General features: G+C 49.1%; 1 protein-coding gene across 2 annotated transcripts; it reads right to left on the bottom strand.

Moving 5' to 3' along the window:
• Positions 1 to 65: 65 nt before the first annotated feature.
• On the bottom strand, positions 66 to 21,435 carry Kif18b (kinesin family member 18B). 2 transcript variants are annotated; one of them, XM_037200851.1, is made up of 16 exons: positions 21,298 to 21,435; positions 13,302 to 13,628; positions 12,314 to 12,471; positions 11,929 to 12,033; positions 11,494 to 11,604; positions 11,219 to 11,416; positions 10,934 to 11,110; positions 10,284 to 10,358; positions 9,917 to 10,014; positions 9,340 to 9,508; positions 8,832 to 8,947; positions 4,534 to 4,736; positions 3,748 to 4,273; positions 2,668 to 2,751; positions 2,133 to 2,218; positions 66 to 179 (listed from the first exon to the last, which is right to left on the bottom strand). In XM_037200851.1, exons 2-16 carry the CDS (start codon positions 13,618 to 13,620, stop codon positions 172 to 174), a joined length of 2,433 nt encoding a protein of 810 aa, XP_037056746.1. In that variant the 5' UTR covers positions 13,621 to 13,628; positions 21,298 to 21,435; the 3' UTR covers positions 66 to 171. The 2 variants fall into 2 exon arrangements, with proteins under 2 accessions (XP_037056746.1, XP_028738469.1); XM_028882636.2 differs by lacking the exon at positions 66 to 179 and adding an exon at positions 1,579 to 1,925.
• Positions 21,436 to 21,701: the final 266 nt, after the last annotated feature.

Below are 21,701 nucleotides of genomic sequence, written 5' to 3'. Positions count from 1 at the left end.
TCCTGTGTTATGTAGAAACCAGGATGTAGGCTGGGTCCCAAATACTTGCTGTCCAACTGTGGGCAAGTTGGGTGGAGGTGTTTGATTCTGTTTCTCTCATCCGTCTCATAGGGCCAGCGTAAGCTGAGACACAGCCTGGCAGCACAGGGAAGCTCATCCACCTGCTTTTCCTCATTCTCCTGATAAGGGACAGAAATGAGCAGGAGGGGTCCAGGCATTCTTTGAACCTGGCAGCATTATTTACACACTAATCACAATGTGCTAAATACCCTTAAAAATGTTTGTTTTCAGGAGCAAGTTCAACACAAGCTCCTGTAATTTTGTTTACACTATTAATTCACTCAGCCAACCATGTCTTCATGGGGAGAACAGAGATAACCATGCTGAGCTGCTATACAATCCAGCGAGTAGAAAGGGAGGCCCCCAAGAGCTGGTGGAGGGAAGGGGAGAGAGGAGCAGGCCGCAATGGACTCTAGCTGGGACTCAGTTGGAGCCTCAGCTCAGACCTGGGTCCAACCAAAAAGGCCTTCCTGACAGCAGAGTGACCCACCCTAAGGTGTAATAGACATCCAAGTGAGATTCCTTTGAAACCCACTGGGAGCAAGGATCCTGCAAGGAAGAAAATATCATGTGTGTGCATGTATGAGTGCGGGTAACATGCATGTCAGAGGACAGCTATGGAGTGGGTTCTGGGATTGGACTGAGGCTGTCGTGCAGGCCTGCAAACAAGTGCTTTTACCTGCTGAGACAGGTACACAGAGAGGATCCGCACTGTACTGAGGAGCCAGGTTCAGGCCCCAGAACAGAAGGCTGCAGGTGGCCAGGAAGGTATTGTTTCCTGGACTCCTAAGTTCCTTGAACCCAGGACTGCAAGCATTCCAGGCAAGCAAGCGCCCTACCACTCTGAGCCACAGCCCTAGAAGTTTCCTGTTGATTTTTTTTCACACTATGTAGGAACAGTTGCCCTCTAACTCACAATCCTCCTGCTTCAGCTTCCCAAGTGCTGAAGGCGTGTGTCACCACACTCAGCTTTAGATCTTAAAGGTAAGAAAGGAGAGGTGGCACTAACCTCTGAGGGTGAAGGAAGAACACACTCCAGAGGTGCAGATGATTTAATAATCATTACAGTAGAAAAATCTATAGATCTATAGGCATACACCTGTGTGTATACACATATAAATATTTACATATAAATACACATATATGGAAAAGTCAAGGACACTTAAATACCAATGTAACTAGCTAGCATTTATATCTAAGTGGTAACATTAAGGCTACATTCCTCTCTCTTCTTATACACTGGGTGTATGGCCCGTGTTTAGTGAGTGAAAATAATATAAACCAAAGCTACATCATCAAGGGGTGAGACGTTCCCACCCCAGGCTGTGGGCACAGGGCTGAAGATGCCCATCTCAAACACCAGAAGAGTTGAGCAGGACTTGTCCTCACCCACCTTCACTGTTAGAGGCCTCACTGTGGAATCTGTTGTCAGACATGAGGTTTGGGGGTAGAGAACAGAGCACAAGAGTTCCTTGCTTGCATGGAAGGCTTTGGGAATGAGAAAGCATGACAGGATCCTTTAATATAGCCATGTGTTTAATACTCACAAACGAATATATATATATATCAAGAAGCTGAGTGTAACAGATTAATAAAGAAGGCAAAGAGCAGATGGATGGTTGGGGAGGGGTGTTAATACAGGCAAGGCATGTTGGTGTTAATTGTTCCAAGGTCAAGAGGGCAGATCAGGGGCTCATGGCATGGCAGCTCCAGACCAGAGAAGGCTGTCAGCCTAGAGGTGTTGGCGGATCAGGATGAGCTTGGAGGCCTCATGGTCAGGATACCTAGTTAACAGCACTCTGTCACACCAATCAGTCCCTTATGAGTCCTCTGGTCACCAAGGCAGTGGGGACTCAAGGGTGGTTCTGCAGGCCAGTGAGACACAGAGAGGTACAGAAGGACAAAGTGAGGCTCTGTCCCAGCCCCCCTGCCTCTCATCCCATCCTCCTCCTCCCTCATCAGGGTCCCTGAAATGCTTGGAAGTATCTCAGGTCCTTCTTCCACCTGGGTCTCTACATTCCATTCTCGTCTACCACCACTGCTCAGCTCTACTTGTCTCTAGCTCCAGTTACCTGGGACTGTGAAGGGTCCGTCTGGCTTCTTCAAAGTGCTACTGGGGAGGCGGGCAATGCAGCTTCGGCCTCGGGAAACTGAAGACCTGAAGAAGGGAAGGCAGGGAGGCAGGAAGGTGGGAAGGTTACAGGCATGATCTGGACTGTGGGTGTATACGGAAGGGAGACAGCTGGACGCTAAACCTCAGGGGCAGGAGCTGAACAGCAGTTTTCAAAACCACATGCGAGAATGGGAGACGCAATGAGGAGAGGCTTGTGGAATGAGGGGCATGCAAGGAAGCTTTGTTGAGAGAAACAGTCTAACCAGTGCATCAGCCAATGAATGATGCCTATCTCCCTCATGGCTAGGGGTCTAAGGCCCATATCCTCTCCGGGAAAACCAGAGATGATTCCAGCCAGAGAACCAAATGCCGGCCCTGCTTACAGGACCTCGGCTGCTTTCTCCAAGGAGTCTAGAGAAAACCAGGTGGGGGTCTGGGCTTAGTTGGTGCCCACTGATCTGGTTAGGGCTTTTCTCTCCCACCTCCAGCCTCACCTCACAGTACGCCTCTTCTTGCCGGCAGTGGTTGTAGGTAGAGAAGATTTGGGGCCCTTCATGGTGAACATGAGCACAGGTGCACTGTGGGGGTGGGAGAAGCAGATCAGGAGGGAGCCAGAAATGCTACTGACCAGTCTCCTCTCCAGCCCCGAGCTTGCAGGGAGGGAGGTTGGACCAAATGACCTGAGGCTTCTTCCTGCTCAGAAGTAGCCTCTCTCCCTGCCTCTCTTAGCCTGGGCTGACAGCTGAGTGACAGCCCCGTTCTGGGAGAACATCCAGATGTCAGTTTCTGGTGTGTCCTGGGAGCTGGAGTTCAAGCAATCTCACCCTTCCACCTGCCCAGCTCTGAGCTTGTTACCGAGCTGGCTCAGAGGGCATGGGAGGTGTGGGGCTGTGGGTGGGCAGTCTGCCGGCCTCGGCCTCAGCCCTGCCGCTCGCTCAGTCCTGAGCTGTTACCATTCCCTTCCCTATCATGCAGTTCAAGGGCAAAGGGAACGGCTTCACCTTTGCACTAGAAAATACTGAAGGAAAGTCTTCCTTTCCTAGTGTACCACATCTCCTTTTGGTCTTTTGAGACAGGGTCTCTCTCTCTCTACAGAGCCCTGACTATCCTGGAACTCACTACGTAGACTAGGTTGGCCTCAAACTCACAGAGATCCGCCTGCTTCTGCCTCCTGAGTGCTAGGACTAAAGGTGTGCAATACCACACTCAGCATTCCTTCCCTATTCCAGATGCTGGGATAAGAGAGAAACATCTGGAATACAAGTAGATGAAATAGGTATCTGTCTGTGGGTCACGGAACCAAAACAAAGCCTAGGAACAGACGGAGCTGGGCTTGTTAATTCCTGGTTCCCTGATGACCCTTCCTAAGTTGGCGTCCCATGAACCAGCATGCCATGAACCAGCACAGAGTTGGCGGGATGAGGCACGGGCACCGGGACTCTACAATCAGCCATGGTGCCACACAACTGCAGGCTTTACTTTCCTGGGCACAAGGCTGACGAGTGACCAAGGGGAGGCAGGTGGCAAATGTCTCTGCTCCCAGAGCCAGCTGCCTCCCACCTTCTGGGACTCACCTGGGAATGAAGGGCTGGTCTGTGCAGTTCAGCTCCTGGGGGACTTGCTCCCAGCCAACAGGGTCACGGAAGCTGGGTTTGAAGGGGGACTCCTCGGAGACGGTGAAGGTGGTGTTGAGGTCACGAGTGGGTAGGGCGAGAGGAGTGGAGCAGTTCTGTAGGGCAGAAGGGCCCAGGGGCACCCGGCTTTTGATGACTGTAGCTGGGCAGACCCGGGAGGAGGGGGAGGAGGCCCTTTCTCCTCTGGGGGTTCTGGGCTCAGAGGCAGGCTGGGCCTTAGGTAGAGAGCCCCTCCTCAGGCAGGGGAGGAAGGACTGGCGCTGGCGCTTCGTCTCCTGAGTCGGGGCTGGAGGACTGCCCGGCTCTGTGGGGCTCAGTTTCCTCTTCTTCTTCCTCTCCTCGGCGGGCTTTTGGGACATCTTGTCTGAGGTGCAGTCAGGTCCAAGTGGGACTCCCAGAGTGTGCGTGAGGCCATTCAGTTGCTTTGCCATGGTCCGGGTGACAGGACCACAGTACCCTGAAGATTCTGGACAGGGAAGGAACGTGCTGAGAAGGGACCTGGGGCTGGCCAGAGAGGAGTGTATAGGACATGGGAGCAGACCCCAGAAGCAGAGAAGAGTCCTTAACTCTTCAGTTCTCTTTGGCCTGTTTGTGCAGAGAAAGCCAGTCTGAGGTTCCAGTCCCCCACGCAGCACACCCCAGCAGCTGAGGCCCCAGCCCACCCTGTGGCTAGAGGTGAGCCTTCGAGATTCAACAGCAGGCGAGACAGGGCAAAAGGACACTCACTGGACTCTGAACACTCCTGAGCTAGGGGGTGCCCCCTTGCCCGACCAGGAGCCCTGGGGCTCTGAGCCCCAAGTTCAGTGTTCTCCTCATGCACCAACTGCTGCAGGGTCTCAAATTCTGAGATCATGTCAGGAGTCAGGAGGTTGGCTGCCTGCAGAAGGGAGTATTGTTGCTGGGCCAGGCACAGAACTCGGAGGGCCAACCTGGAACGGAGGGTAGAGAATCTGTATGTAACTTATTGAGACCCAGGCTGAGCAGGTCTCCGTGTTATACACTGTCCATCACTCTATACTTGGCTAGTCTGCCAGCTCCCTCCTGCCTTGTCCCAGCCCAGTTTACCTGCTTCACCCTCCTCCTGGCCATGGACCCTGTTTTGGCATACCCCTACCAAAGGCCAACATCTTCACAGGTAAGGGTGGGAGGTGTCACCTATTATACATGCCCTATGACAAAGACAGTGATCTGGGAAACAGAGAAAAGGTGCCAAGTGGCCTTGAACTTGGGAGCGGAGTTCCTCCTCAGCTCTGCAGCTTAATAGTGCTGTGGTCTTTTTGATCTCATGTAGCCCAGAGTGGCCTTGAACACACTACATAGCTGAGGATGTCCTTGAACTCCTGATCTTCCCTCCAGTCCCCACCTCCCAAGTGCTAGGATTACAGATGTGTGCTAGGATTACAGATGTGTGCTAGGATTACAGATGTGTGCTAGGATTACAGATGTGTGCTAGGATTACAGATGTGTGCCACCACTCCTAGCTTAGAATGACATGTCTCCCCTCAGGGTGAGTCCTGTTCAAATCCCAGCTCAACACGTCCCGTCTGCAGGGTCTTCACTGCACCTGTTAACTTCTGCACCTGTTAACTTCAGTCTCAACAGCTTCAAGATGGGATGCTAACAAGTACCACTGCATCACAGGGCTGCCGGCCACGTTAACCGAGGTACTGATTTACGGATTTATTTACTGGTTCTTCAAGGCAGGGTTTCTCTGTGTAGTCCTGGCTTCCTGGAACTTGCCCTGTTAGGACCAGGCTGGCCTAGAAATCAAAGATTCACCTACGCCTGCTTCCAAACGGATGGGAATTAAAGGGGTACACCACCACACCTGGCTTTTTTTTTTTTTTTTTTTTTTTTTGAGACAGGGTTTCTCTGTGTAGCTTTGCTCCTTTCCTGGAACTCACTTGGTAGCCCAGGCTGGCCTCGAACTCACAGAGATCCGCCTGCCTCTGCCTCCCGAGTGCTGGGATTAAAGGCGTGCGCCACCACCTTTGTTACTATGGTTTGAGACAGGATCTCACCACATATAACTCTGGTTGGCCTGCAACTCAGAGATCCACCTGTCTAGCCTCCCTAGTTCTAGGACTAAAGATGTGAGCCACCATACCTGGCCTAAGTGACTTATTTTACATGCAGAATATTTAAAGGATGTCTGGCACACGGTAAACTATTACTTCTGTGAAATGGTATCTACCTTGTTGGAATAAGGGGAGACTAAATAAGAGGCTATGTTGATTGTGGCTTTGAGAAGACCCTGGAAATGCATTTGGAGATGTGTTTTCTAGCTAATGGTTGGGATCCTGAAAAAGTGTGTGAAAATCAACACACATTTCACATGCACCAGGGGACTATTTAGAGGAAATTCTGAGGGTAATGTGATTATTGATATTGTAAATTTAGATTCTCATAAAGCAAAATTTTTTTCCTCTAAGGCACGCCTGTTATAAAAGAAATAAACACAATTCCCTTTGTAAGGATTATTCATGGCAAATGATTTATCCCCAGGTAACCACCTGTCTGGACTCTGAACCTCTTCACTGGCCACAGTCAGTGTGTGCTCAGGAAACACAAACTCATTTGGCAAAGCAGCCTCAAGGTCTTTCTTTGTGAAAGCAGGCAGGACACTAATTAACAAGGACACAGCGGAAACTCGGGATCTTTCTGAGCCTCTATTATGAGGAAGATCTGAATTTTGTTTTGTTTTTCAAGACAGGATTTCTCCGTGTAGCTCTGGCTGTCCTGCAACTTGCTCTGTGGACCAGGCTAGCCTCAAACTCAGAGATCCACCTGCCTCTGTCTCCCAAGTGCTGGGATTAAAGGCATGTGCCACCATGCCTGGCTAAGATCTGAACTCTTTTTTATTTCTTTTTAAGATGTTTATTTATTATATATACAGTATTCTGTCTGCACATATGCCTGCGTGCCAGAAGAGGGCACCAGATCTCATTACAGATGGTTGTAAGCTGCCATGTGGTTGCTGGGAATTAAACTCAGGACCTCTGGAAGAACAGTTAGTGCTCTTAACCTCTGAGCCATCTCTCCAGCCCGATGTGAACTCTTAAAAAGAGTGGGCATTGGAGAAACACATGGGCCTGGACGTCAAATGACTCGGGTTGGGCTTGTCCTTGCTCTGTGCCCTGGACAAAGACTACAGCTCCCCAGTGGACACATGGACAGCTGGGCTTTCAAATGAGGTTTCCAGCATGTATAAGACAGAACAACTGTTTTGTCTGTCCTGTGTGTAGGACCTCGGCATCGGACCTCACGTGAAGAAAGGCTTTTACACCTGGGGGTGGCGCCTGCCTTTAATCCCAGCCTGGGAAGAAGAAGCAGGTGATCTCGGAGTTGAAATCAGTCTAGTCTACATAGTGAGTTCCAGTACAACCAGGGTTATGAGAGAAACCCAACCTCAAAACACCAACCAACCAACCAATAAACAAATAAATAAAAATAAAAAAGAAAGATTTTACCACAGGGGTAAAAAAAAAAGTCTTGAAAAACTGAACTGGAAAAAACTCTCCAATCTGCTCCATGTCCTAGTGGCTCAAGACTCTGAGTTCTAATGAAGTTCAAGGGAAATCACTATTATCTGGTTGTCAGAGCTTTTCCAAATGCACGATGCTCTGCAGCAACTGAGACTTGGGATCCTTTGTCATTTTATTAGTATTTCATCTCAAGAACTTAGCATAAGAATTGTGATTTTCAGCTGGGCAGTGGTGGTGCACACCTTTGATCCCAGCACTCGGGAGGCAGAGCCAGGCAGATCTCTGTGAGTTCAAGGCTAGCCTGGTCTACAAGATCCAGGACAGGGACAAAAGCTACACAGAGAAACCCTGTCTAGAAAAAACAAAAAAAGAATTGTGATTTTCAAATCACAAAATAAAGTAACTTGTCAGAGGCCACAAAACCACAGGCAGAGCAAAAGTGATGACCAAGTGGCCTCTCTTTATAACGGGGGACACCAAACAGAAAGACACTGCGTCATTCACAGGAGCCAGTAGTTAGGAGGCCAATGGGACACCCCACCCACATATCCCTGCCTCCTCAGTCAGGGTCCAGGGAGTTGGCAGCAGGAGACAGATAATGAGCCTTTGATTATTCAGGCCGCAGCATTTTTGCTGAGTCGGGAACAGACACTCCCCGACAAGAAATAAAATTAAGCAGGCCCTTCTGTCCGGAAGCTTTAAATACACTGCCTAGTGTGAACCGTGCAGGGGAGGGGAGAGTGGGGCCGACAGCAGCAACGCTAAGTGGCAGGGGATTGGTGCACGGGGGCCCATGGGAAAACAGGAGAAAAGCCTCTCTGTGTGGCCCAGAAGAAATGGTCCACATCTTTTCCTCTTTGGCTTGAGGGTGGAGGATCTTATTTACTTCTGGAAAAGAAATAGCCACAATCTGTTGTTGAGAATGCACTGGGAAACCTGACTCATGGTTATCCTGCTTCCGCCTGGGGCCTGGCTCCTCCTGGCTGTGCAGGGATAGCCGCTCTGCAGAGACTGGAAAGCCGCCTGCCAGCACCCCAGCAGCCTGCCCTACCTAGCTCAGTTCTTGCTGTGTGTCAGGGCGTGTGCGTGTGCATGTGTGTGTATGCGTGTGCACGTGTGCACGTGTGGCTGTTTTGTTCTCCTTGCCTGTTAGGCTGCCAACAGTGGCAGAATAAAGAGTGATGACAGTAAGAAGACAGAGTCCAGGATCACAGCAAGGGCTGGAAAACAGCCATGGGGTGAGGGTGATGAACAGGGACTTGAAGCTGGGCATGGTGCCTTAGGCCTTTAATCTCAGAACTGGGTAGGCAGAGGCAGGTCGATCTCCGAGTTCAAGGCCAGCCTGGTCTACAGAGTGAGTTTCAGGACAGCCAAGGATACACAGAGAAACTGTGTTTCAAAAAACCAAAACTAGAAAGAAAACAGGATTTAACTGTCAGCTCAGAACCGACTGGCATGACATTCTGAACATCAGCTCCTATCCGAGGAGGCTAACCTGTCACCCCCCACCATGGACTCAATTGGCGACAAGACACCTACTGCTTAAAATGGTCCCCGTCCAGTTTCTGTGGCGAGTGTTGGCTCATGACTGGCTTCGGCTGCAAAGTCACACTAGGCGACCCTGGCAGGTCCGGCTCTGGCATCTGGGTTGGAAACTAGAGAAGGAGGCATTAGTAGTGTAGCCAGGATGATCTCCTAAAATCCTTCCCCTGGGCTGCTGACATGGCTCAGCAGACAAGGGGGCCTACCACTAAGCCTGAAAACCCAGGTTCAATCCCTGGGACCCACATGATAGAAGGAGAAAATAAACTGTTGCAAATTGTCCTCTGACTTATACATATGCACTGTGGCATGGATTCACACACATAAAAAATAAATAAATGTTCACAAATAAAGAAATAGAATCCTCTGTCCCTTCCCGCAGCCACTTCAAACACAAAGCACCTGGGAGATTCGAGACATGCGGGTGAGAAAGGGGAGTTGCCTTGATGATATTCCACCAGCCCGAGTCTTCCCATGGCCCAGGCTTCACATCCACATGTCCCACCTGCTCGTCCTGTAGGGACTGCTCCTGCTCTGAAGCATTGTCGTCCACAGCCCTCTGTTCCTGGGCCTCTGTCTCCAGGTTCTCCTCTTGAAGGGTTCCACACTGTGCGTGGAGTACTGGGGTGTAGGACTGGCTGCAGTGCCCAGGCTGTAATGGGGAGCTCGGAAGGCTAAGGAGGAAGTGAATTTTGAGGGGTTTAAGAGGGAGAACAAGCAGGGGGAGGCGGAATGTTTTGGTATCTGGTGGCAGAGTCCATCTGCAACTCTTGAGCGACAAATGGGTAGCCATTAGTGGGAGTGGGAGGTGTCAGAGATTTTTCTGGTTTAAGAGACAATGGCACCCAATCCCTGTTGACCTTCTCCTGATGAGGAGACACTGTTTGCTTATATGGCTGGGTGTTAGTGCTTCATCTGGGTAACTATTAGTTGCTAGTTGCTGGCCCCGGCTAGGAACCCCTCGTTTTAGGTGCTAGAACACAGGCAAAGAGTCGTAGCCACCAAGTGGCAAGAAAAGAATGGGGCTCATTCTCTCTGCAGCTGCTTTGAAGGGTGAGGCAGGAAAGGGCAGCCACACTCACTGTTGTGGTACGCTCAACTTGGGGGACTGTGGGGGGTGCTGTTGCTGGGCCTGGGCTCCTGCCTCATACACCTGGAGCTTCTCCCTCAGGGCAGCCACCTGAAACAAGAGCATCCCAGTCCTCAGAGCCCTGGGTGACCACAAGTGCCAGGGGTGGGCACAGAGGCCAGGGGTGGGCACAGAGGCCAGGGGTGGGCACAGAGGCGGGGGGGGGGGGCACAGAGGCCAGGGGTGGGCACAGAGGCGGGGGGGTGGGCACAGAGGCCAGGGGTGGGCACAGAGGCCAGGGGTGGGCACAGAGGCCAGCAGGGTCCCAAGCTTCTGTGTCTTGCTCCCTCCCCAAGTCCGCCTCCTGAACTGCTCCTCACCTCGGCCTGGAGCTGCTGGCAGATGGTGGCATACTGGCTGATGTGATGGTCCAGGCTGATCACGTTGCTCTTCAGCTGGGGGGGGCGCACAGAAGAGAGTTGTTTGTTTATTTAAACAAATGACAGTGATCACGACCACAGGCTGTGTGGGAAGCCTCACTCATGGTACCATGACTAACTCTCCCAAGTCAGGTAACGGACCAGAGGTCTACTGTAATGTACCGCCTGGGACCACAGCAAAGGGCAGAGGACTGTGTGGGGCCTGAACCCTGACTCTGACCTGAACACTAGCCAGGCAGTGGCCTGCTCTGTAGCAGCTCCACATAAGCATGGCTCACTGCAGAGACAGGCAGGGGAGACCAGAATTCCTCTGCTTTTGTCTGAGTCAGTGTATATGGGTATTAATACTACTTTATTGGAAATAGGGTTCTGTTGCCTGTAGCAAGTCTGGATATCCTGCCTCAGTATAGCTGAGGTCTTCTGTAGGACAGAGTATTACTGCTTCTATCACAAAGACCATTCATGAGTCCAGGGAACTTTCCTGTGCCCAGGAACAACAAATAGGAATCTAAGGGCTGTCTAGGGCTTGTCCCCACCTCCTCTCAGGTCGGGGCTCCCTCCACATGCAGGACATCCCTGCTGGCATGTACCGTGAGTCTGATCTCCTTGGCACGGTCAGCATATTTGAGAGTGTTGTAAGTATCCTCGTAGGTCAGGCTGGAAGGGCTGACGGCAGCAATCATCACGGTGCGGCAGTTGCCCCCAATGGAGTCCTTGAGCAGGCGGGTCAGCTTGCTGTCTCGGTAGGGCACGTGAGACTTGCGGCCCTGGGGAAGTAAGTGGATAGCTGGGTTAGCCTGCCCTGTGCCGGGAAAGGGACCACTGGTTGGGGGCTCATTTTCTGTTCTGGAGGTGCTGGGCCTGCTGTGTATTACCTTTGCATCGGCCAGGGCATTGAGGACATTGATGAGGGCTAGCAGAGAGCGGTTGATGTTGGCACCCTCCCGTAGCCGCTCTCCTTTGGCATGGGTGCTAGATGCCCGCTCTGAGCCAGCCAGGTCAATCAGGCTCATCTTGGCTACTTGAAGGGCCTGGGTCAGTCCTGGAACCCGGTCCCGCTGCTTCACAAAGATCTGGGGGCAGAGGGTAGAAGTGAGGGATGTAGACATCAGGACCCCCAGTCTTAGGCTGAGCACATGATGCTGCTCACCTGGAAGATGGCATGAGAGCGGGAAGACGTGGCGTTGGCGTCCGTGGGGTGCTGTGTGCGGCTGCAGTTGCCCCTGGTCAGCATCTCTAGTAGCTGTGCAGCTGAGGCTGGCTACAGGGGAGATACCCAGGGAGGGGCTGTGGTCAGCATCTCTAGTAGCTGTGCAGCTGAGGCTGGCTACAGGGGAGATACCCAGGGAGGGGCTGTGGTCAGCATCTCTAGTGCTGTGCAGCTGAGGCAGGTGACAGGGGAGACACCCAGGGAGGGGCTGTGGTCTTACTACCAGGGCTTTTCTCCTGGCAGGAAAGACTGTTCTTCAGAGCCTGCCACCACCACCACCACCACCACAGCATCCAGGAGACTCCCAAACTGCCATTTGAGGGAACCCCAGAGCACCAGTGGAGTGACTGGCCACACCTGAGGCCCAGTGCGTACCTGGTGGAAAGAAAGCCCCGGTACCACCACGCCTTTATCAGGGTCCTCACGGATGGTGAGGGGTCCTTTGGGCTCCAGGAGGTCATGGATCTGCTCATTATATACCTTAGGAAAAAGAAGAAGAGGAGGAGCACCCCTCCGGGACAGCAACAGAGCACAGACTGGGGGCCTCGGCGGGGACAGACTCAGTAGAGCAGGTGCTGAGACAGTGGCCCCGAGCAGCACTTTGCAGGTTATGACAAGGGCGGGGAGACAGGTCCCCTCACATGCTCTCCCACTGGGCTCTGTCTGTGTGCCCTGGGCCCTCTTCCCAGGTACCACTCCACCCCGCTTCAAGCGTTCTGAGAATGAAGTATGACGTGGGCCAGAGAGGTGGCAGCCCTACCTCCAGGTAACTGATGAGGACCTCGAATTGTTTTTCTTCCTGACGGGCTTCAAGACGCCTGTATAGCTCCATGGTGGTGAGGTACATGATGCCAGGGTCTCCCTCCCTCCCCAGCATGGTGTGTGTCTTCCCGGCCCCAGTAGCTCCATAGGCAAACACTATAAAGGACAAGATGGGGAAGAGGTGGCAGCTGGGCCAAATCTACCTCTCCTAGGGCTGCCCCAGCATGTTGCCACCAGGCTCAACCGTCTCAAGTCCCTTTCCTCTGCTGTCTATGACCACAGTACCAAGGCTTCCACCACGGGTATTCCCTCAGTGCTCAAGTCCAGCCAGTGTTTTCTCTGGACCTATCCTGGCTCCCTATAGTCTGTGGAGTCCAGAGCAATAGGATCTTTCTCTTTTCTTTTCTTTCTTTCTTTTTTTTCTTTTCTTTTTTTTTTTTTTTTTTTTTTGGGTTTTTTCGAGACAGGGTTTCTCTGTGTAGCTTTGCGCCTTTACTGAACTCACTCTGTAGCTCAGGCTGGCCTCGAACTCACCGAGATCCACCTGCCTCTGCCTCCCGAGTGCTGGGATTAAAGGCATGTGCCACCACCGCCCAGCAGCAATAGGATCTTGGCCTGCACTAGAGTTGAGGATTATCCCTTCCTCTCCAAGCTAGGGATGCTTTCTGATGGAGGTCCATGGTTTTTTTTTTTTTTCTTGCCATCACACTTCTTGGTTTATAGTGCGTACACACACACACACACACACACACACACACACACACACACACACATACACACCTTCCCTCTAGAGTGTTGTACACATCAAGAGTTCAAAACCATGTCTAACTAACTGGCTCCTACAGTAGACTAGGACCCAGAGAAAAGCATTGCATGGTCAAGTGAATGAATGGAACCCCAAGCAGAGAGATCCGAAGATCCATGGAACTCTTCTCTCAGACAGAAACAGATAGGTAAGCCCACACTACCCAGCAGGCAGTTCTCACCTGAGCAGTTGTAGCCCTGGAGGAAGCTGTCAAGGATGCTGTGTGTCGTGTGCTGGAACACATCCTGTTGAGTGGCCGCCTCACCAAAGACTCGGTCAAAGACAAATGTCAGGTCTTTGCCCTTCTTCTTGGGGCCATTGTGGGAGCCACTCCATTTTAGGCCAGGAAATCCCCCATCATACTCCTCAGGGTCAAACACCAGCACCCGTTCATCTACCACCTGAATCACAGGCCGCCGCTGACTCTCTAGCTCCCTCGGGGTGGGAGGCCTCACCCGTACGACCACCCGAACCACGCTGTCTTCCACAGCCATCACCATGGCAACACCTGTGCAGAGACATGACTGAGATGAGGACCAAGCCAACTCAAGAGTATGCTTCAGTATTGAAGGGCTTTCCCCCCACCTTCCAAGTGGCTGACCTCCACTTACTTTGTCCCCAAGGGAGCAAGACTCAGTAATAGTATCATTATTATTATTATTATTATTATTATTTTTAAGATAGGTTTTCTCTGTGTAGCCTTGGCTGTCCTGGAACTCTCTCTGTAGACCAGGCTGGCCTCGAACTCACAGAGATCCACCTGCCTTTGCCTCCAAAGTGCTGGGATTAAAGGTGTGCACCACCACTACCTGTCAACAGTATCAATTATTAATACACATTTTTCTCACTTGAAATACCACACTTGTCATATTCAAATGGCTATGCTTCCAAAGGTCTTTTACTGGACTTACTATATTTTCCACTAAGCCTTTTGGCTTCAGAGCCAGTGAGATGGCTCAGCAGGTAAAGGTGCTTGCCGCTAAGCCTAACGACGTAAGTTCAATCCCCAGGACTCCAACACATGCTTTGTAGCATGGACCCTTTCGATAAATAAAGTGTAATAAACAATTTGTCTATACTCATACCACCCCCATACTTTTCCTACTGTTAGAACACACTTTAAATCTAGTAGCAAGACTCCCTCACTGGACTTTCCGTAACATCACAGTTATCCCTAGGCATTTGTTATGCTATTTGTGACTTTCTAAGAAGTTTTATTGGCACCAACCCTGGTTATGCACGACTATAATCCTAGCTACAGGAAAGGAGGAGGTGAGAGACCCCGCGTCTGGGGCCTGCCTGGGTGCAGAGCGAGGTCCTGTCTCAGATACTAAGTAAATGAGAAGGGTGGAGTCAAGTGTCCGTGAAGCTCTGGCTTCCATCCTGTAGTGTAGTGGAACGCTTATGCTAGCATAGGTAAAGGCCTGGGTTTGCTCCCCAGCACCACTAAATACATATATACACACGTATCTAAATACATAAGAAAACAAAATCGTATTAATTTAACCCCAACCCACAACACCCTTTTCCTCTCAAAAATAACCCTGATGTGATTACAGCTGAAGTTACATACTTATTGAACATTTTAGGCTGGGTGTGGTGGCGAATGCTTTAATCCTAACCCTGGGAGGCAGGGGTAGAAGGATTTCTCTGAGTTCTAGGACAGTCAAAGCTAGCTAGACTTAGTCTCGAAAAAACCAAAATCAACAAAACATTTTAGGCAAAAGTGTGGCTATTAATTATTCAAACACTTTCTATGTCCCTCAAGATGTTCTCTATTTTAAAAACTCCAGGTATTATGTAATTAGACTTTAAAAATATTTTATTTTCACGTGTGTGAGTGTGTGTGTGTGTGTGTGTGTGTTCACGTATGTGAGTACAAGCATGTGCGTAGAGGTCAGAGAACACCTTGCCTCCACTCGTACAGCAAGTACCTTTACTGACTAAGCCATTTCTCCAGCCCATTCTATTATTTTAAAGAGTTGCTATTAGAAAGATATAGAACTTCAGCACATTCTGATAATATTTATGTGTCTTCTCTCCCTCGGGTACATCACTGGCTATTACTGATATCAAAGCAATTACATATTCTTAGGGGAAAACCTGCCTTAAATGTAGTAAGCTTGCAACGTTTTTGTTTGTGTTGAGACAGGGTCCCATGTAGTTCAGGCTAACTTTGAACTTGCTAGGTATCTCCCAAGTGCTATGATTACAGTTGTGTGCCCCTATACGCATAAGGGCAGACAATTGTAGTCAGCAATTTTCAGGTGGCTTTTTTTTCATTTATGCAATGATTTTTACTTATTATATTTTTTTGAGTAGGATCCCATGTAGCCCATGCTGTTTTTTTTGGGGGGTTTTTTTTTTTAACTATGTAGCTGAGGCTAGCCTTGAACTCTTGATCTTTCTGCCTCTACTTCTCAAGTGCAGGGATTGATTACAGGGATGTGCCACCACTCCTGGCTTACTTTATTTTTTTGAGATAGAGTTTCAACATTTAAATGAATGGTCAAATATGTCTACTCTTTCCTTTTATAGCTTTTTTTTTTTTTTGAGGGGAGGAGGGAATGTCTCACGTCACCCATGCTGACCCTGAACTCAATTTGTTCAGGATGATCCCAAACTCTGATCCTCCTGTCTCTGCTTCCCAAATGCTGGAATTGCAGGTGCAGACCACCATGCCCAGGCTTTTTTTTTTTTAAATGACTTCTATGTCATGTTTAAGAAGACATTTTCTTGCTGGGCTGGGGAGGCAGAGGCAGGAGAGTCAATCTCTGTGTGTTGGAGGCCAGCTTGGCCTACACAGTGAGTTCCAGGGCAGCCAGGGCTACATCGTGAGACCCTGTCTCAAAAAATCAAAATGAAAAACAAAAAACAACAACAATAACAAAAAAAGACATTTCTTCTCCAAAGCAACAAATGTTTTGTTTTGTTTTTTTTTTCACTCCTGTCCAATACCCTTTCTTATTCTTCTTTTCCAGCTGGCAAGCAATTATCTGAAGATCATTTATTGAAGATTTCTTTCCCACCTATTTCAAACGTAAAATTTAACACAACTAATTTTTTTTTTCTTTTTTGGTTTTTTCAAGACAGGGTTTCTTTGTGTAGCTTTGCACCTTTCCTGGAACTCGCTTTGTAGACCAGGCTGGCCTCGAACTCATAGAGATCCGCCTGCCTTTGCCTCCTGAGTTCTGGGATTAAAGGCGTGCGCCACCATCACCCCGGCACACAACTAAGTTTTTATATAGAGACATGCACTTAGTTGTGAGTTTCACTCTTCATCCTGGCACACCGCTGTTGGAGTCCCCTGTAATGGGCTACCTCTTGCACTTTTTCTTGGTTATTCTTGGACGTCTTGCCTTGCATATGATTTTAGAATTATCTTGTGAAGCTCCATGAAGAAAATCCTGCTAAGATTTTAATTTGGGTTATTTTTAATTTATAGGTTAATATGAGAAGACTTGGTGTCTTGATGATACGGAATCTTCCCACCTAGAATTGCTGTCTCTTTCCATGCATTCACAACTTTATAATCTTCAGTAAAATTTCATCATTTTCCTCTCGTGAGTATCGTACATTCTTGATTCGGTTTATTACTAGTTATTACATAGTCTTTGTTATATAGTGAATAGATGCCTTTTAAAATTGCAATTTCAAAACCATATTTTGCCAGAATATAGGAAAGCTTTGAATATCTGGATGCATACCATGCAGCTGCCTAGAATGCCAAATGTTCTTATTAGTTCTAATAGACTGCCATTGATTCTCTTAGGCCTTTCAATTAAATGATAATATAGTTTGCAAATAAAGACAGTTGCTTTCTATTTTCAGCTGTCTTTATTGGGTTGCCTGCCCTCCACTGCCCAGTAGGGATGTAGGAATGGGTAACTGGTGAGATGATTTCATGGTGTCTCTCTCTGAATCTGTTGATGCGGATGGTAATACAACAGATTTCCCAGTGTTGATCTGGTAATAATTCCCGAGGTTTCCAGACTGTAGTCATTTGGTGTTCCTTCTCACCTCTGTGCCTGCCTCTTCATTTCGCCTTTGAGTTTTGAGGATGCAGGCAGGAGTCAGTCAGTTTAGCCCAGCTCCCGGGATGTAATAACATGGGGAAGTAACAGGGCTGTTCCTGAGGGATATGAACAGATGAATGTTTCCCCAATAAAGGTTATATCTGCTGATCAGTCATAATGAAGGCCATTCAGCAAAGCGGGGCTTCTGCTGAGTATTCTGGCCAACAGTGCGGGGTTTTCTTGGGGAATGAGGCAGAAGTGAGCTGATCTGAAAGTCCTGTTCCTTCACCCCTAAACTTAACTTCTTCCCAGCACCAAACAAGGGAAAGATATCAACCAACAATAATCCTTTTATGTGTGTATAATCCAGTTTTCGTCCCGGCGATCGGATTGTCATAATAAACATATTAGCAAAGTGCACACTCTATCAAGGTCTGTTCAAAGCACTGCACACATCATCTCCTTTTATCTCCACTGCAATCCCACAAGATGGATAGTATTATTACACTCATTTTTCAGTGAGGAATTGAGACAGAGAGGGTTAAGCAACTTGCCCAAGGTTCCAGTACGAGTGAGTGATGGAGCCCTTAGCTCCAACCCAGGCAGCCTGACCGCAGAGCCTGCTAGCCTGTCTGATAATGATATTATATATTATGCTCTGATGATCAGAGGGTTTTAATAGTCCCTTATGTTTGTATAATAATTATAATCCCTTTTCTGGGACTAGATTATGTGTTCTGAAAGCACTTGCAGATGTATGGACTACACCTAATTTTCAACACTAGAGTGCCTTTTTCTTGTTTTTACATTCACACCCTCAGGAGACCTGCTTCTCTGGGGGAGAAGTAAAGGCAGAGCATGCCTAGGTCTACACTGGCTGCCTCCCTGGCAGTTTCAGAGGCCCATGGGGAGGGTTCTGGCTGAGGAGGAGGAGGCGCAGAGCAGCCTAACATTCTAAGCAGGAAATTAAAAAGGGCACTGGCAGAGAGTGCGCATAACCTTTACAGCTCTCTCCTCTCGCCTCCCGCGGGCCAGAGGGGCCAGTCTGTTTGCCTAATGAGATGTTTTCTTTCTTCCCACACAGTGCCGGGGGCACCAGGTGCAGAATGTAGGGTAACACTTGGCATGGGTGCCCCAAGGACACCTGGGTCCTGGTCTGTGCTCTGCATCTGACTGGTGGGGTGGTCTTTCCAAGAGCCACACCACCCGTCAATGTCACATCAGCTGCCCGCTGTGAGAGCCAGTGAGAACAGCTACCGATCTGCCCCCACCCCAGGGAGATGGGGAGATTAATGAGAGACCGTTTGTCAAGCTTGCTTTGATCCTCACTTGGAAAGAGCATTTCAGCCCAAAGTACAAGGGAGATGATTCTTTAATAAGATCTTCAGGGTTCTCAGGCAGGCACACTCAAGTCCTATTTCTAACCCTAGGCAGCTCATTAAAACCCAGAGGCGAGTGTGTTGCTGATCTGGGGCTGGGAAACCAGGATTCAGATGTTTTTAGGGGTGGCTTCTTTTGCACACCCTTGTAGAGATGAGATCAACTTCTGAAGGCCCTGAAGGAGAATTTCTGAGGACTTGAGGGGATCCCCCTGCAGACAATGGGAGCTGAGAAGGAGGGGAATGAAGGGGTACATCCCTCAGACACGACTGTTCAGAGGCGTCCCTTCACTGATTTTTATCATTCCTCACACACTTATGTTAACTCACCCACGCACCCCAGGTATTCAGGGACCTGTCCCAGCATGCAGCAGATGCTGAATAATACTCGTCCTATGAATGAATAAGGGCCAGAGAACCCAGTCTGAACCCAAAGAGCCTAAAAATAAGTATCGTAGCTACATTTACGGAGTGCTTCGCTGAGTGTGTCTGTGTGCTAAGCACTCTAGGCTAAATGCTTTACAAATGGCTTCTTTTAGCTTTCTCAACAATCTCATTCTGTGAATAGGATTGTTCCATGTGACATGGAAGGAAAACAACCCATTAAACAGATGGTAAGCAAGGCCAGAGTCTAAGCGTACTCGGAGGCACTACTCCATCCTTACACACTACTTCTGCCCTTCTATCTGTTTAGTACGTTTTTCTGTCCCACTTCTGGGCTTTGTATGTCCTCACCTTGGTATCCATAGAAGAGTGTGCTACAATAATGGACTCCTCCTATGTACGGCTTGACTTTTAAATAGAAAATCATAGACTATATTTTTTCTATCCAGGGCTGGGTGCTGCACATGCCAGGCAAGCATCCTAGCGCTGAGCTGTTGAATAGTTCCATCTCTTCCTTTAGCTTGTCATTTTCTGTGGTCTGGCTAGAGAGCTCAGTTTGGCCTGGAATTTAAGATCCTCCTGCCTCCGCCTCCCAAGCGCTGGGACTATAAGCACATGCCACCATGCCTCTTTGCTTGTTCTTTCCTGTCCTACAAATCGTGATTTAGTCTTCTTGTCTTACAGTTCTGGCTAGGAATTCTATTACAATATTCAACGGAAGCAGCAATAGTGAGCATTCTCCATCCCTCCTCATTTTACAAGGAATGCTCTTATTATTTCATACTTTGTTGGTTTAAAGGCATTTGTCTCCATTTCCAATTTACCTCCACATATACACACAGACACTGGATGTAGGTGGTGCTGAGGACTGAACTTAGGACCTTGAATATGCTGGTTTCTGGTTCCTGATGTTTTATCTGAAGTTTTAACAACTATACTTATTTTTATGTACTGGTAATTTTAATCATGTTCAACATAAAGTCCAGAATCTTAAGACAGAATGAAAATGTTTGCTTTTCTGACTGTAAATATCTGGGAATTCAGTGGGGGTTTTCATTTGCGTAAAGGTAAATTTTAAACTAATACAATCTCCTCATTGTCCTTAGATCAATTAAGAAGTTTTACAACTTCTATTTGGGGAGCAATGGGGTGGGGGTGCTGAGAACTAAACTCAGGCCTTAGGACACACTAGGCAAGCATTTGCCGCTTGTATTTATAATTTCACCGATTGTGGAGAGAGAATGTAGTTTATACAATATTATGATAATTATCCACAGTTGTTGTGCCACCAGATCGAGAAAAGCTTTACAAATGTCTCTAACAATATGCTATACTTTATTTATACTAGGGCTGGGAATGTAGCTCCTTGGTAGAGTGCTCATGGTCTTGGGTTTGATCCCTAGATCGTGAAAAGAAAAAGTACAAATGGATAAATTAGATAATATAAATAACCAACTAATTGAGAATGAGACACTTTTAAAAACCTGTCTGGGGTGAAGGGGGGGAGGTGTCGAGTTCAATAATGAAATAGGCAGAGAAGAAATGGCATGGGGAGACTGATCGAAGGAAGTGGTGTTAACACCGAAAAGCTCATTCAGAAAAATGATAGATCTTCTCCGAGTCGGGCTTAACTACTCTATGCCTCGGTTTCTCAATATGCAAACTGTTAAATAATATTATCTGTCTCACCAGGTTATCGTTAGGCTTGAATGAGTTCGTGTCAACCTGAAACTGAGTTCATTTAAGTGCCCAACAAATATTAGGCATTGCTAGTAAAATTATATGATACAGCATCTCCCCGTGACGCACAAAACCAATAAGTTCAATAAATTATTTTAAGTTCTCTGGCACAGACCAGGCTCTACCTTTTAAATGTCACGCCAGTAGTTTAACGCTTAAAAAAAAAAAAATCGATCTTCCTGGTATAACATAGACCTGGTTTTCTTCATTCCTTTCCTGTCTGGTTCACAATAGTATTTACTGGGTGCCTCGTAACCAAGTGCAGCAACCCCCCACCCCCGCTCCACGCTCTCCACCCCCCCAACCCCACCCCCCCACCCCCCCGGCACACAGGGCAGTGTAATTCACTCTGACAAGACGAGTGGAGAGGAGCGTGGCTACCCCATTCTCTTCCGCGGGGCGTCCGAGCTCCCCAGTTCTAGCAGAAAACCCAATCCCACCTCACGCTCGAGGAGGGGTAGCCGCTACAGAGCCGGGTGCATCTTTCAAAGGACCCGTGCACATGAGCAGGCCCAGCACATCTGATGTGCAGGAAGGGCCCTCCTACTTATCCCTGTCCTTCAAACCAGCGCCGGTTCAGCCGGCCGCAGCCCGGCCCGCGCGTCCGAGACCTCCGCGCCGAGCCCAGGGGCCGTCCCCACCGCGGGTCAAAGCTTACCTTTCGTCGGTTCCCGCCGCTGGTGTCGCTCATGCGCCCCCTCCGCCTTAGACCGGAGCCCTCGGACCCCGGATTGAGCTTCCCCGCACCCTCTTCCACCGAACCAACCTTCTTCCGGCGCGGCGCGTTCAAATTAGGCGGTCCGCTCACCCGCGCTCCCCATTGGTCACCGCCGAGCTCGCTGATTGGCTGTTTCCTAAGAAACAAAGACAGCCCGAGGTGCGCCTGCGCACTTGTTCTCTTGCTTGCTGGAGGTTGTTTGGCAGACTGGACTGAGCAGAGTTGCCGCCAGAAACCGGTCCCTAGCAGTAATACGAGGGACCCTGTCTCTGTCATCTGTGTGCCGAGCTCAGCATCGGTTACAGCGAATTCGACAGGATTTTAAATCTGCTTCTGTGGCCTAA

This window comes from Peromyscus leucopus, chromosome 8b (assembly GCF_004664715.2).
Source record: "Peromyscus leucopus breed LL Stock chromosome 8b, UCI_PerLeu_2.1, whole genome shotgun sequence".
NCBI classification, from domain to species: Eukaryota; Metazoa; Chordata; class Mammalia; order Rodentia; family Cricetidae; genus Peromyscus; species Peromyscus leucopus.
This window is presented reverse-complemented; position numbering and strand designations above follow the sequence as displayed.

Bases quoted from the DNA above. Each gene is read 5' to 3' on its own strand.
- Kif18b (XM_028882636.2), bottom strand. From the start codon at position 13,620: ATGGTGATGGCTGTGGAAGACAGCGTGGTTCGGGTGGTCGTACGGGTG. The intron at 12,034-12,313 runs GTAGGGCTGCCA...CTTTTTCCTAAG, and splicing joins TCCTCATCAGTTACCTGGAG to GTATATAATGAGCAGATCCA. The intron at 11,417-11,493 runs GTGAGCAGCATC...CTCTGCCCCCAG, and splicing joins GCTCTCATGCCATCTTCCAG to ATCTTTGTGAAGCAGCGGGA.